At 41.6% G+C, this 15,685-nt stretch overlaps 1 protein-coding gene across 2 annotated transcripts in view; it reads left to right on the plus strand.

The window, feature by feature from the left end:
* Positions 1–13,546, plus strand: part of wat (waterproof) — a 31,043-nt gene extending 17,497 nt beyond the window's left edge. Inside the window, exons 2-10 of one of the 2 annotated variants that reach the window (XM_020944199.2) lie at positions 8,255–8,364; positions 11,289–11,363; positions 11,482–11,594; positions 11,663–11,911; positions 11,972–12,227; positions 12,288–12,480; positions 12,542–12,781; positions 12,845–13,102; positions 13,168–13,546. In XM_020944199.2, the coding sequence (XP_020799858.2) occupies positions 8,283–8,364; positions 11,289–11,363; positions 11,482–11,594; positions 11,663–11,911; positions 11,972–12,227; positions 12,288–12,480; positions 12,542–12,781; positions 12,845–13,102; positions 13,168–13,255 (1,554 nt within the window). In that variant the 5' untranslated portion in view covers positions 8,255–8,282 and the 3' untranslated portion in view covers positions 13,256–13,546. The other variant, XM_086826725.1, reaches the window with a different exon arrangement.
* Positions 13,547–15,685: the final 2,139 nt, after the last annotated feature.

Below are 15,685 nucleotides of genomic sequence, written 5' to 3' on the forward strand. Positions count from 1 at the left end.
ACATTTGCACGTACGAGGGGACGCAGCTTGGAAATGCGAGCTTTTCCGGCAGCAGCAGCAGCGGCAGCAGCAGCACAAACAACAAATATAAATCGTTAACAATAAATAATCGTCTATAAGAGACGACATTTGTTGCTGGCTGGATTCCTTTGCTTTATGCATTTGTAGTCGTATTTGTAACACAATTGTTTATGCCACTGCGGCTTGTTGTGCCCCATAGCTTTTGTTGTTTTGTTTTTATGACCATCCGAGAGCCACCCAGAAGTTAACCCACCACCCAACCCATTCCATCTCTTTCTCGCTCTCTTTGGGCCATAGTTTATTGTTATTTTATTGGGGTGTGGGCCTTCTTTTAGGCTTTCGCGTGCTTTGTAAATAATTCGTGCTTGGCGCGTTTATGACGTGATTTCTTAACCGTTTACCCCGGCTCCGCAACCTCCTCGAAGTGGGTCTCTAGCCCCCCTCTCTTCAGCCTGAGTGGGCCACGCCCCCCTCACTTTAGTTCCGTTCCACTGCCACTTCTGGCTCAAGTGGCTGCAATTTCAATTTGCCAAAGAATTTCCATTATGACTTCTCACACCACGCCCGCTGAGCTTGAAGAAATTTTGGGCATATTACAGTGACGATTTCACTTTAATTTAAATAAATATTTGTTAGCCAAAATAAAGGAATCTATTTCCATCTCAATAAAGAAACATAAATTAATGGAATTGTTTTAAATTTAACACAAAAAAAAGTACTTTTTGTTAAAGAGTTAATAAAAATTGCAATCGATTGCTATTCAGCTTTTTATTTTTACTTAATTTGAGGAGAAAATCACAAGTCTTTTATACTAATACCTATATATATATAAGTATAGGAAATTAATTTAGGAAATCATAAATACAAATCTCTATCTCTAATTCTCTTTAATGCAGGTCACTTCTTGTTCTAAAACCCTGATTAAACATAAACTTATCCCCTTTGCCTCTTATTTAAAACGTTTGTAAGCTTCAAGTTTTTCATGGCTTTTGTTGTAATTTAATTGGAAAATATCATACTTTATTTATATGTAAGCGCCAAACAAAAATTTCAAATTATATTCAATTATAAATTACACAAATTGGGGCAGAGCGAGGGAGATGGAGATAGCAATTGAAAACGATTTAAATGTTTGCTTATTTATTAGCGCATAAATTTGTTTTTGTATAGGTAATAATATTTTTTGTTGCTGCTTGTACATTACATGCCACCGATTGTTGTTGCATTGATTTTTGGCGTGATTTCCCCGATTATGGCAGCGAAAAAATACAACAAAATAAAGCGATTAATTAATAAAAATTATAGCGGAGCGCATTTAATTTATTTACGTTATTTTTTTGTTCGTCTTCTTCTGCATTTATTTCGATTTTTTTTTGTTTTGTTTTTATGCCGATTTTGTAATGTCGTGTTGCTGTAATTGTTGTTGTCATTGATAATGAGCGAATTATGTAATTACAATTTGTAAATGTGTGCGCTTATATATGCACGTTGTATGTATGGTTTTGTACGTTTTTCCCATAATTTTCAAAAAACCCGGCCATAAATAAACAGGTGTAATAATGGTGTAACAAACAATTGAAATTGATTTAGAAATTGTTCATAGTGCGTTATATTCTTTTGTTCATTAAATGGAAAATTGAAATTATCCTTATATATTCATTATTTAAGTAATGAAAACAATCAAATTAAAATAAATCACAATGGAAAAGAATGAATGCCTAATTAATGAGAATTCAATTTATAAAATGCAGGCCCAAAGGGATATTCGTCAGTTATGGTCGGGGATTAGAGGATCAGTTTGACGTCTTTTGTTTGCTTTTTAAATACCTACAAAAAAATGTTTAAAGTTATTTATTGATCTGATTTACAAACTTGTTAGGTTTGCCAGCAATTAATGTTTAATTATTTTATTAATTACCTGATTAAATATGATGTTATTTATTGTGATATCTATGGAAATATTTATGAAACATGACATTTACTCGTAGTTTTGATTGACTGTTACAATGGCTTTTAATGTCTTAAATTGGATTGATTAATTCAGTTGAATTTTGATTATAAATTATTCAATTTGAATCCAAACAACTATCAGAAAATCATTTATTAAATTTCTCTAAAAATTACTTCATGAATCAGTAACACAAATAAGGTAAAATGAACCATATTTTATTGGGTTATAAAACATTTTCGGATTACCCCATAAGGGTCATGCTCTGCATTTAAAGCCCCATTGGGTTGAGTACATTTTCAGCAAAAGCTCTTCTTCATGCTATCATCGGGCGGGTGGATGAAGATTGGTAATTTGCCTATTCAATTTGGCTTTGATTGCTGCTGTGGCCAAGCGAAAATGCGAATATGAGGCAATTGCTGGGCAATATTTGACTGGCCAATACATAAACGTTTTGGCCAGCCGCAGAGCCATAACCGAAACTATTTGGTTAAACGCTTGAATTGGCAGCTCAGGTGTGGCGGCTGGCTTTTGGTTGCTCTCCGATTTACGGGCAGAAGGGGGATTTGAATATTTTGGGGGGTATGGGAAGGGATTCTTTGTTACGATATTGTGACGCATGCGCAGCTCCTTCAGGCGGAAAGATACCGACTGATAACACCTGAATAACACACATCTATAGTATATATATATATAGAAATCAGCAAAAAGATCGGCGACACGTAGACGGGCAAAGTTTCATTAATTTAATTGCCACAAATGTTTGTCACTCGTGTAAGATTCCGTAATTGGATATTGCGAGTTTGCACACGTATCTGAAGATACGTGTAATTAGCATTTCCCAGTTCCACTCTGGGGGAGTGTCAAGAACCTGCAGTTTGCATTGAGCGGTGCTAAAGTCGGTGTCGGACGCTGGATAAAGTCGTTAAGACTTTTCGCCAACAATAGCTAAAGTTCGCAGTTCCCATCGACTGCGATTATTACCAACGCCGACCCACTAAGTGTCTGGGCAACCAGAGGTCGGAGATGGAGATGGAGGAGTGGCCCCTAATCCCCGCTTAATTGGCTGCGAAAGAAGGCTCTCCTTTCATTAGAGAACGTCCGGAGATTCGGTCGAGCAGCTGTTAATTGGGATTGGGATGCTATTATGGATGCCATAAACTAGACACTGTCACAGACCACTCAATTTCAATACCATTGCGGCTCATAAAATGACGCATCAATATAATCAAAATTATCATTACCACACCAGCGAGCTCGCTTTGAGTGGCCTGGGAGACCGGAGAGCCTGTCAGGGGGGGAAATGCCAACCGGAAGGAGCACCACAGAATGCGAGACGGGGCGAGGAGTAGCCCACAACAGCAACGATGCATAAGCGACATAAAAACTATAATCAATATCCATATCCATTAGCGTTATCGTATCAACGAACTCGAATAATAATATCGTACATATGTATGTACGGATGAATGGCGGCCACCACAGACGCAGGAGCAGCAACAGGAGCAGCAGCAGGAGCAGGAGCAGGAGCCGAGCATGGTTATGGATGCGAACAAACTATACGTACACAGACACGGTCACGGATACGGACACCGGAGCACGGCCACTGGATAGGATGCCAGTGTCGGCACAAAAGATACCCGGACACCCCATGCTCCACTCCGCTCCTACTCCTGCTCCTGCTCCTGGTCTGGCTCCCGTTGCCCGTCCATTTGTCTTCACGTAATTATCTTTTAATAGATTTAACGAACAATTTTTGCAGAGACTCTTTGCTTGTGTGTCAACCCGGTGACAACACCAACAACAATCGACGCACAGCAACAACGGCATTAACAAATAGCAAAGAATATAAATCGGAAAACCAGAGATAGTTGATGGTAACGAACATAGAATACCCTGTATGGAAATTCAATAATTTACTTAAATCAAATATCTCACAAGGACTTGCTAGCATTTAATGTCTATTACTTATTTTACAAAGAGAAAGTTTGGTTTACAAATTACTATAGCGGAAACAAACCATCACTTCACCCTCTGAAACACAATACAATTTAATTAAACTTGATAATTGAGATTATCTGCGGTCAGAGTAATTAGTGAGTGAATGGAAAATCAATTGAAAAATTTCCCATTGCACTTCAAAGTTATTTGCATTGTCACGGATTAGACAGTAAATATGCAGAGATGCAACCGAATCGATTGCTCTGTCATGGCCACTTAGCCAAAAAGGGTATGGCAAACAAGTGCGATGCACCAGAGTGAGAGTACTATGTATATAGTCGTATATATAGTATTAAAGTCCGGGACCCAGTCACAGACCCTCCTTTTCAGACAGCAGGCAAAGCCAACGGAAGTCGGAAGTTGTATGGCACATGCGGTGGTCGTGGCGTTAGCGGTGGCGATGGCGACGGCGATGGCGTCTGCACCACTGTTAATGGTGATGCCAATGAGGCAACAGCGGACGTGGATGCGGACGGGTGGCACTGTATCTGAAGCTGGAGATGGTGGTGGACTCAACACGGCTACGGCGATGGCGATGGCGATGGCAATGCTCGACCATTTCCATTTTATGGACTTTCAAACTGTTGCTGTTAATTATTTCTTCTTCTTTTAATGTGGCCACTGGTGTTGGCCGCAGCTCTTACTTATTCCGCCCACGACAGCGGAGGATGAGGATGAGGTCCTGCTCCTTGGTAACGAGGCTGCCCTCTTTGCTGATGATGATGATGATGTTGCTGATATTATGCAACGCCTTCCTCGGCCCTCTTTGCATTTCTCGCTCTTGTGGCCGTTGTTTGCACTTTTCCACCATTTTACACTTTATTACAAAAGCATTAAATAAAATTCAAAGCGAATGAGCCTCGTCAAAAGTGTTCGACGAGAGGGAAATGGGCGGCAAAGGATAAATGGGGGGTGGAAAAAGGCAAAATGCTGCTGCTGCTGATGGTATAAAATTTCGATTCGCAGGATTCCAGGCGAATATGCGAAGTGGTCCTGGCGTTGATTTTTTGTTGCTGTTGCTCGCGTTATTCTCATTGTTGCCGCCGCTGCGTTGCTGTTGCATTGCTAACTAACAGAGCTCCTGTGTTCCTGCCCCAAACAACTGCCCCCTGGTTCAGTCCAGTTTGTTATTGTTGTGGTTCATACTTTTGTTTTTCAGCCCATTGTGTTTCCCTGAAAAGTTTTCTGTAGTTGTTGCTGCAGTTGCACTAGCAGCAGCAGCACCAGTCTGGTGCACCGCACGCAAACAAGCTCGAAAAGTAAAAGAAGTACCGAAAGTGGCAACATCAGGCCAAGTTCCACAGTGGAATTTTTTATAAATGGGCTAAAATTCTTCAAAATGTAAATGTATAAATAACTGGAATACCTGGAAAATTGCTTAAAATCAACATAATTAAATCCAGTTACAAAACTGATAAATATATGTTAACAAATAGTGTAAAGCAAACGTTTTTTAAGTTGTAGACTTGGCATTTTTTAAACAATTTGATTATATGACTATGAGTTTGAGTAAGCTGAACCTATGAGCATCTAAAATAAAGATCATATATCCATCTTTCTCTTAACTAACCTCCTAAAGCCTAAAAACTCTATTTCCCTTTGCTGACATTTTTGATCAAGGTTTCCCTGGTTTGGGCCCACTGTGCCGCACTGTTTCAATTAGCTGCGCTTCGATGTGCATTGACGATGGAGTTTTGGTGTCGGCAATCGAGTGGACAGCGGGGAAAGGCACGGTGGGCAACAGTATCTGCGGCTGATACTTAAACAATGTATAAATTCGTCTACAAAGTCGGACTACGCTCTTCCCCCCTCCTGGACAGAGGTTCATTCAGTGCGTACTACTCACCTCGCTGCTGGAGGAGGGAATGGGAACTGAATGGATAGATGGATGGTTGGATGGATAGATGGGCTCCACTCCTCGTTGCCATCGGTGGCGCTGTGGTCGTCGACGTGGTGCAATCAGCTGCAGTGGCTTTTTGGCCGACACTGCCAGTTAGCCGGCTTTTGGACTCCGGCCTCCCAGTCCAGTTCACTCGGTTGGATGAAGCTTGGCTAGCTGCCCGACTAACTAAGTGTCCCTGTACCCGTTTCCCGACCCCTGAAAACCACCTCAACCTCCTCCTCCTCCTCCTCCGCCTGCCGTGCCGTCTGTCATTGGATTGCACTGCGCTGCTTTCGTCACTCATCCGACTGAGTGAGCGCCGAGCCAAGCGCGAGTGGTGTAAAAGCTTCCCAATTGGTGTGAAATGCAACACGCCACAGCCGCAAAAGCAGCTGGAGGGGATCGGGATTGGAAGTGTGGATTGGAGTGCAGTGCACTGGGTAACGAGGTGACTATAGGTGCTCGGTTTCCATTCGCAAATATATGGCAAATATGGGTTAATTGAGCGAGACTTTGGCTTGCACGAAATTATTTAATTTTGCATTTTCATATGGCATCTGAGCTGTCTCTCTCTCTTTGTCTTCTCAGCTTTCAGACCTCCCTGCGGCTTCCTTTGTTTGTTGCCTTCCCATTGTTGGTCCGCATCCGTTTACAAGCAGACACTGCGCGTCATCAGTGTAAGGCTGCTGCTGCCTGGCATATTTAATTTGGCTTAATCGTATTCATTAAATGGACTTGCAATGGAGCGTTATGCGATTAATTAAGACAATATTATTTAATGAGATAATTTCTTTATTGATTTCAGCAATCGTGGCAATGCAATACGAGCGATATTCTTTTAAGGAAATTGAAATTTGTCTTATTATTGGGGAATTGTTATTGCTTAAGAGAAGTATAATATGATAATGAAATATGAAGTAACATAAACATTATCTCACTTTGACCGCAGGTCTAAGCATTAGCAAAACAATGTTGCTAATTATTCTAATGACTGGTGCTTTTTCATACGCTATATTGCCCTATACTTTCATTTAATGATCACCAGCACTCCCCCATTTACTTAGTTAATTGACTAAAAGTTATTTACGCCTGCTAATGTTCCGATAAAAAGGGCGCTACCAACACGAGTTAATTGTAATTACAGGCACAGATTCCTTGACCTTAAATACCTGTTTGTAAGTACATAGTAGACTGGCATTTCGATATGAAACACACTGTACTTACATCCCCCCTGGAATTTCATGATATATTCAACCCTTTGTTGGCCGAGATTCGAGTATTTCCCTGTGTAACTGCACCCGCTGAGCTTTGATTGCGTTCGAATTATCACTATTGGTTCTCGCCGGGAACTTAAATCAATTGGCCAGTACCATTGTTTAATTCCTGGTGACCAGCGTGCAATTATCACCAGTCGTCATCGAATGGCTAAAGTCCGAATCGAAATGAAATTTATGAGTTGGGGTAACAGGTTGCACAGTTTACACCTTTGAAAACGAGTTCATTTCAACTGTGAGTCCAGTTTGAAATTAGCTTAAATTCGGTGTTTATGTTGCCAAAAACGAAACGAGTTCAAAATTCTGTAACGCATTTGTTATCGCAACTTTTGCATAGTTTCATTCACCTCAGCAGCAGAGATGCATTTGCCTCTGCGTAATTTGAATTTTATTAAATTTTATTTAAGTTTGACTCTCATTTGGGTTTCGGTTTCATATCTAGCCGCCTTTAGCCTTCTTGTTTTTCGGCTATGTCAACAGGTGCGTCTGGCACTTCATTAGAAATTTCAGTGACGCGCTTTGCTCCGGTCGACTTTCTCCCACTTTCCCGTCGCCTTGCTGTGGCTCCCACCAGTTCTGGCCTGCCAGCAAGGAGCAAAGTTTTAATTAAATTTCGAGCTTTACTGGAGCGAAATATACTTACGTATATATTTGATTTTTAGTAGCCAAGAAACAGTCGCATGGTTACCGCTTTGGGGCTCTTGTAATTGGCTTTATGGTTTTCGCTTCCCATTCATCTAGCTCGAATTAAAGGAATAATTTCCCAAAAACTTTCGGTGCAAATGGGTTGAGTCCAGATATTCAATTAGGGGATTATCTTTTTTAGCCGAAAGGGAATGCAATTGGAATTCGCGTCACTATAAATTTTAGCTGATAAGCGGATCAAGGCCTGATTAATTCACAAACTTAAAAGGGTATGAATACTATGAAGTAATCTGAGACCATCTGGGATAAGGATATTGTGAAATGCTTTGAAAACAAAGAGTTCTCTTAAATATATTCCTACTCTTTATATTTTTATATACCATTTATGAATCATTATTTACATTCTCTGCTTTATGTTACCTGAATTTCCTGTTTTCACTAATTTATTCCGCATTTTTCTGTACTCTCTCTCTCTACCCGCAGATAATTAGGAAATATTTACCTGGCTAAGATGGATGATCCCAAAATAATGAACATCATGAATGGAATGAAATCGCTGGAAGATCATTGTCAGCTCATAAATGACGTGAAGGGTGAGTGACCAGTTACACCAAAAAAATATAAAATAAAACACAAAAAAATGAGAAACAGAGCCACGCAAATCCCCAGCCACAAGCCAGGAAAAATAAAAGGCATTTACGTGAAATATTACATTAGCGGGGTTGCCCGGAGGGGGGTAGGGAAGAGCGGGGTTGAAAACAAAAATTTGTTGAAATTGACAAATTATGTGACAGACTTTTGTCTTTTGTCTGCCGCCCGCAAAATCCAAAGAGCCAACAACAATTGTTGACAATTCACTCAAAGTGGCGCTGCTGTTGTTGGCCATTCTGGCGGGGATTTGGCTGTTGGTGTGGCTGATACTGATGCTGGGTGCTGCTGCTGGTGGTGCCATAGCTGGAGCTGGAGCCGGAGTTAGCGTTGAACAAATGCCCCAAAGCGCTCGAAGAGCTTTAAACGCCACACTCCACTCCCACTCGAGTCACTCCAAGTGAGGCTCGATTTTGCCGCGGCACCGAACAATGACGACGGCTTTCCCGCCAGAGTGGAGTCTTTCGGGGGTTTTTCCTAGTCGATTTCCCAAAACAGGAGAAGGGAAAGGAGGGGGAAGAGAGAGAGATGCGTGGTGGCAAATTTTGGATACCCTTACAGAGAGCTTTGATATTTGATTTAAAAGTTTATAGGAAAGAATCACTGTAATGATTTTTCTAAGTTTAACAAGATTTTCATTAAAAGTTGTTAGGCTTAAAAGGATTATTATAGATTTTTCTAATGTACTGCAATTTATGATAAAACCTTTTATTGATAAATAGCCCCATAGATGTTAGTTAAACCTACTATTAAGATACAAAATTAAATAAGTATAGATCATACCTTCCTAACATTTTTGAAGCTACTTGAAATCCTGTTTAATTAGTATATAAACATTTATTTTCTAGAAATAAATGACCGGCAAGGGTATCCCAAGTTTAGATCTCCAAAGCTAACCTTCCTTTCTTGTCAGTTTTCCACTGGGCGCGATACGAAGTGCGCTTGAGTTGCATTTAAGCCAATTAGCATAGGTAAACAAAACATTTGAGTGAGCCAAGCCAAGTGCTTGTGGTTGAGTGCGGCCTCGAGCCAGGAATTTGCTCCAAACAGGAGGAGGAGGAGCGAGGAGAAGGTGACTGAGGAGGGAGCTGTAATGGGCGGAGATGACGGCATAGCGGTGGCTTGCCATTGGACAGGAGCTGTTGTTGGTGTCAGCTATAGGTGTCAAGTCGTATTTGAATGAATGTGTTTGTTATGCTTGAGCCGGCAGCAACGGGAAACGGGGTGAGGTGGTATCCTGGGGGGCGATGAAGGGCCGGCGGCACATCCTCCTCGACAATGTTGCATTTATTATGCAATTATCAAGTGGCAATTGTGCACTGCTGTCTGGCTGGCTGCATATCGGTCTGGGAGCGGTCCCTGTCCCCCACAACTGACAGTGATTTACGTCGACGATTGGCAATTAGGCAGCTCGAGTCGAAGGCAAAGGCAAAGGCAAAGGCGAAGTTGAACCAGGTCGTCTCAAGATGAGATGCCATTCAATTGAGGAATGTGTTAGGGATCTTGCACTGAAGAAAAAGTGCTTCAGTTGGACAGTGAAAATAAAGAAGAATTAACTAGAAGTGATTCAACAGACAGAAGCTATAACTACATGCTTATTCTCAATTTATATATTTAATTAAATCAATTTGCTGCCCAAATAATCTATGGTTTTTTTATGAAATTTTAAACATTTCGTTTATTTTCCACCAACGCTCTTTCTATTTATTTTTAATGTACAGACAAGCCACAATGTTTAATTAATGCCGGTTAATGCTGGTTATGTTGGTGACAATTGATTTTAAATATTTCAGAGAATACATTTTTGGCTGCTAACCATTATTTAGTTTTGAGGTTTGAGGTACAGAAAAAAAACAATCTAATGGAAATGTGTTTTTATCAATATATGTATATATTTTTTGTATACTTTGTTTAATAATATAGGTTTTATTAAATACATTTTGAGGTTGCAGTTGGACATAGAGTATTGTAGATCTAAGTGGAATACTAAATATTTAAATTTTACAATATTTTTAAATGTCCTTAGATTGAATATTAAATTAGACATACAAAATTCATCAAATAGAAGTTGTTTTTAAACAAAGTGAACGAATATTTCAAACCCAAAGATCTCTTTAATTTTCAAGCAAATTAAAGTGAGTTCTATATTGTTTCATAACTTTACAAAAAAAGAATACAAAATGTTACTTTAAACCCCCCATAGTTTGCCAGTGTAAATGGATACACGTGTAGCATATGCAACTGTGCGTGTGCCACTGTGTGTGTGTGTGTATGCCGGCAGGTGTGTGTGCGTTTTAGACAATAGATGAATGGCTCGACGAGCTGCTAACTTGCAAATATTTATGAGTGGCCCAGCAAGTGGCAGGCAGGGGCAACCGATGCCGCAAACAACAATGTGGGCAGAGATGGATGGCCCACAAAGGGGGGTAGTAAAAGGGAAACCACCCCCCAAAGGGGGGTTTTTAGAGGGGGATAACCAGTAACCATTGGCAGGCGGCGTGTTGAAACGTCAAGTGTTGTTGCCGTTTTGGCACTTTGGGCAAAAATGCACGCGGGAGCAGCAGATGCAGGCGGTAGCCCCATGACCCACCAAATATGCAACTGTGTGGGTGCCCCTGGATCTGGTTCTGTCCAAGTATACGTGAAACGTATCTGTGTGTGTGTGGCGTGAATTATGCGCCATTCAAGTGGCTTTTGATGCGCATTTAAATTCGTGGCGGCGCTTCAAGTTGCCGGCAAACAAACCGAACCGAACACACATCGAGCGGGGGGGCGGAGGGCACTGGGACTTGGGAAACTGAGCCCCCAATGATGCGGATCAAATTGGCTAATTGTTTAATGACTGTTTGCATTGATCTCTTCCCCGCAGACGAGTCGCCCATGCAAATGTTCTACAAGGACAAGGGCGTCTTCCTCACTGGCGGCACAGGATTCTTTGGCAAAAGTAAGTTCTCCACTCGACTTCCAGTACGTGACTGGAATGGCGTCCACTTTATTTACACAACCTATCCTCCTACTGTTTCGTCCTCTCGTCGTCTCGTGTCGTCCTTTGCTGTCCCCAGTTATCATTGAGAAATTGCTGCGCGTCACGGAGGTGGGACAAATCTATTTGCTGATACGCACCAAGAAGGGCAAGGATGCCTTTGCACGCATTGAGGATCTGTTTAATGATCCCGTAAGTGGACTTTGGTCAACAAATTGAATTGAATTTTACTGATTGAATAATATTCTTCCACGGGACAGGTCTTTAGCAAGATGAAGCAGGTCAACCCCAAGTATCGCTGTCAGATTACCATCATCAGTGGTGATTGCTCCTTGCCAGGATTGGGAATATCTGCGGATGAGCGTGAGACGATCCTGGAGAATGTCAACATTGTCTTGCACAGTGCAGCCACGGTGCGTTTTGATGAGAAACTGAAAATGGCCATTGCCATCAATGTTCATGGCACCAAGGAGATCATTAAACTGGCCAAAGAGATTGTCAACCTGAAGGTTTGTTTGATATATCTGAGGATTTGTTAATATCTCTAATTTTATGGAACATTTTTCTAGGCCCTCGTACACGTATCCACGGCATTTGCTCACTGCAACATGCGTCACATCCAGGAGAAGTTCTACAGCGGCACAATGACCGGCGAGAATGCTTTCAAGCTGAGCGAATGCCTTGATGAGCACACCCTGAATACCCTAACGCCGACCATTATCCAGGGTTATCCCAATACATATACTTTTACCAAAGTCCTGGCCGAGAATGTTGTGCAGCAGAGTGCACAAAATCTGCCAGTTACCATTTTTAGACCGGGAATTGGTAAGTTCGATCGTTTACTTCTGAGTTAGTGAAGATTTCTAAGATCTTTTTGTCTTACAGTCATCACCACTTACCGCGAACCGGTCACTGGTTGGATTGATAATATGTACGGCCCTTGTGGCGTAATCGTGGGCATTGGTTCCGGCGTGCTGCGAGTCTTCACCGGTGACATGGACAACAAGGCGCACATTGTGCCAGTGGACATGTGCGTGAATGCATTGCTGGCCAGTGCCTGGGATATAGCTCGGAACAAGTGAGTTTCAATATCACTAATATAATATCAATTTAATTTTAAATTTAAAATAATTTTAAAGATACGAGACTCCCCCGATTTATAATTACGTGCCGGATGCCGAGAATATGGTTAGCTGGCGGCGATACATGGAGGATGGCTTTGAGTACGGCTGTGACATCCCGATGCGCAAATCTATCTGGTATCCGCGCTTCACAATCGTGCCACACATGTGGCAATATCACATCCTGTGCTTCTTCTATCACACACTGCCTGCCCTGGTCATGGATGCCATTATGGTGATCATTGGCAAGAAACCGAGGTGGGTTTTGATTTAAGATCACTTTTTGTTTCCGATGAAAACTGAAGATGCTTTATCTTTTAGAATGATGAAGATATACCGAAAAATTCACAAGCTAAGCAATGTCCTGAAGTACTTTAGTTCGAATGAGTTCCGTTTCGATAACGACAATGTCAGAAAACTCACGGAAAAACTAGACGATCGGGACAAGAGGTTGTTTGCCTTCGATATGCGGGATTTGGATTGGACCAATCTGTTCCGCGTTAGTCTCTACGGACTGCGTCTGTATGTGGTCAAGGATGATCCCAGCAATATTCCAGAGTCCATCAAGCGATACGAAAGGTGAGATTTAAGATTTTTGTGTTTTTGTGAAACTTTACTAATTATTTTCTTTATTTTTCTTTCAGATTGAAGGTCCTGCACTATACGACATTGTTTATTTTCTACTCGTTAGCTGCCTGGGCGCTCTTTGCCTTCGTCAAGCTCTTCTTATAGAACCAGTAACCTCTTGAATAATTCTATTCTATTCTAGGGCATGTCTACTTCTACTCCTTAACCTTTCAGCGCAAAGCATTTCCGTTTCCGTTTCCGCAGTAGTTAATAGTTGATAGTTCTAGTTGTATGTATCGTATATATCGTTTGTACCATATCCATATGACCATAGTCATATGTTTTGAAACGCTTTATCCGAATCTTGTATAGCTTAGTAGGTAATGTCTGTTAATGTAAATTCGCTAAACTTAATTACGAGTACAATAAAAACAGCTTCACATTTTGTTTGGGATACGTCAAGTGGTTTAATTTTAAATCAAAATGTTTAAAACTAAAACCCAATTGTGGAAATATATATTTCAATCTCGCTTTAAAGGCAAAGAATCGAAATGAAATTCGCTTGATTACTGAATGCATTGAATTGAAAGGCTCTTTTACAGGATGAGTGTTTAAATTGTTCACCGGTGCGTATACTTAATAAAGGCTGGCTGACTTTTAAGAAGATGTACGAATGTATGAGTAGGTTCCCATCACCGGTAACCTTCAACTTCATTCCACATTCGATTGATACATGATTATGGCTCTTCTGTCTGCGATTTCTATGGGATCAAGTGTCGAAGGACGACTCTCCGCAATCGAGTGAACTTCTAAGCCGGCGGTGGGACTTGTTTGGGGGAAAGAGCGGTGGGCCGGTGAAAATGGGAGTGTATACAAATTGAAAACAATAAGATTCGTTTGATTTACACATCAGCTTAAAATCAGAATATTTTATTGCATATTTCCAGGCGTAGGGCGAAACGCTGTGTGTGTGTGTGTCTGTGTGCGAGAGAAAGAGAGCCCGGAAAAAAGTCGTAAAAATAATGCCCAGAGGTAGCTTATCAAATTGCGAACAGCAGCCGTCCGATGCAAAATCCTGTAAGGCGCTTTATCGTTTTACGCTCGCACACAAATACGTTTATTTTTATTCCCTTTTTTTGTATGTGTGGATATGTGCATAAATAAATCCGCACATGTATCGTATCGCTTTGCATTGCAGCAGTACTCGCATTCGTATGATTTCAAAATTAAAATCACAGCATAACCCAATCAGCCTCCTTCACGGCAGCCTCGGCAAAGAGGCGCCAAGCTCTGAAGCCAAAGCGAAAACCAAAGCCTGACGCCAGCTCATCCTGAACATCCTTCGGCCTCCTCCTGCTCCTCATTTCAGGATCTGGCTTCCTCCTATCTCCTCACCCTTACTTCCGATATGGCGGCGGGCTCCTGCTCACAGCTCATTCCCAATACAGCCATAAAACTCTCGCATACTCATCAAACATACACGAATAAGTAAGGGACGGGCAAAGGCCAAAGGAGCGAGATCTCGGTCGGAGTGCACAGAGAGAAAAGTATAAGCTAAAAGGACTTGTTACCCCTGCAGTAATTTCCAACTGACATTTTAATTATATTAAATTTATCTCTTTAAGACTCAAAAACTATTGTAAATTCATTCTATTTAGTTACTACAATTGCTAAATTTCCTTCGAAATTATACTAAATACCTTCTTGGTAGCATCAAGCCTAAAAAAGCAGGAATTTTTTAACTGTGTGCCATTAAACAGGGAGTTTGGTTGCCGTGGAGCCTGGCGGTTGCCTTCGCACATTCTGTGAAAAATGTTTGTCAAACCGCAGCGAGCGTGGCGCGCAATGATTGAAGTCGCTGCCATGTGGATTCCGTTGCTGCCCCCCCCGGCTGATGTTGCTGCTGTTGCAGATGCTGCTGCTGCTGTTGCTGCTGCTGTTTCTGTTGCTGCTGCTGCTGCTGACATTACAGCTGCAGCTAGCAAATCTCCCATGTAGATTTTTCAACAGAAATTGCCGCAGCGTTGCGACGCACTCGACCAATTAAAGTGAGCGTGTGACTGTGACTTGGAGTATTTCCGAGACGAGACCATAACTCCCCAATATCCTGCCACTGCTGCATAAATATATGGCCGCTCGCATACACTTTTGTGTGCCATATATATGTAGATGTTTGTGTGTGTGTTTGGGGAAAGAGGAGGATGACGAGGACGAGGACCCTTATTGTTGGCGGTGGCCAGAAATTGCAAGCGTCGCAACACGAACATTGAAAGACCAAACAATCTCAATCTCTCAAATTAGATTTTCAGAAAAATGCACCTCTGGGAAATGCACAATGAAAAAGCAACTGGCCTCCAACACACACACACACGCACTCACTCACACACAAACTGCCTGACTTCGGCTTAAATAAACGAAGTAATACGAAATTAGACGAAGGACAAAAGCTTTCAGAGTAAGTTAGTGTCGCTCTCGGCAGTTTTCGTGACGCTCTTCTTAAGAGAGAAATTGGAGAGAAATGGAGAGAAATGGAATGTACGAACGCTCTCTCACGTCGTGGGGCCATAATAACGGTACATGAAGTGCATGCTTATT

The sequence above is a fragment of the Drosophila serrata genome, unplaced genomic scaffold (assembly GCF_035046125.1).
Source record: "Drosophila serrata isolate PLE 108 unplaced genomic scaffold, ASM3504612v1 contig_162, whole genome shotgun sequence".
NCBI lineage: Eukaryota > Metazoa > Arthropoda > Insecta > Diptera > Drosophilidae > Drosophila > Drosophila serrata.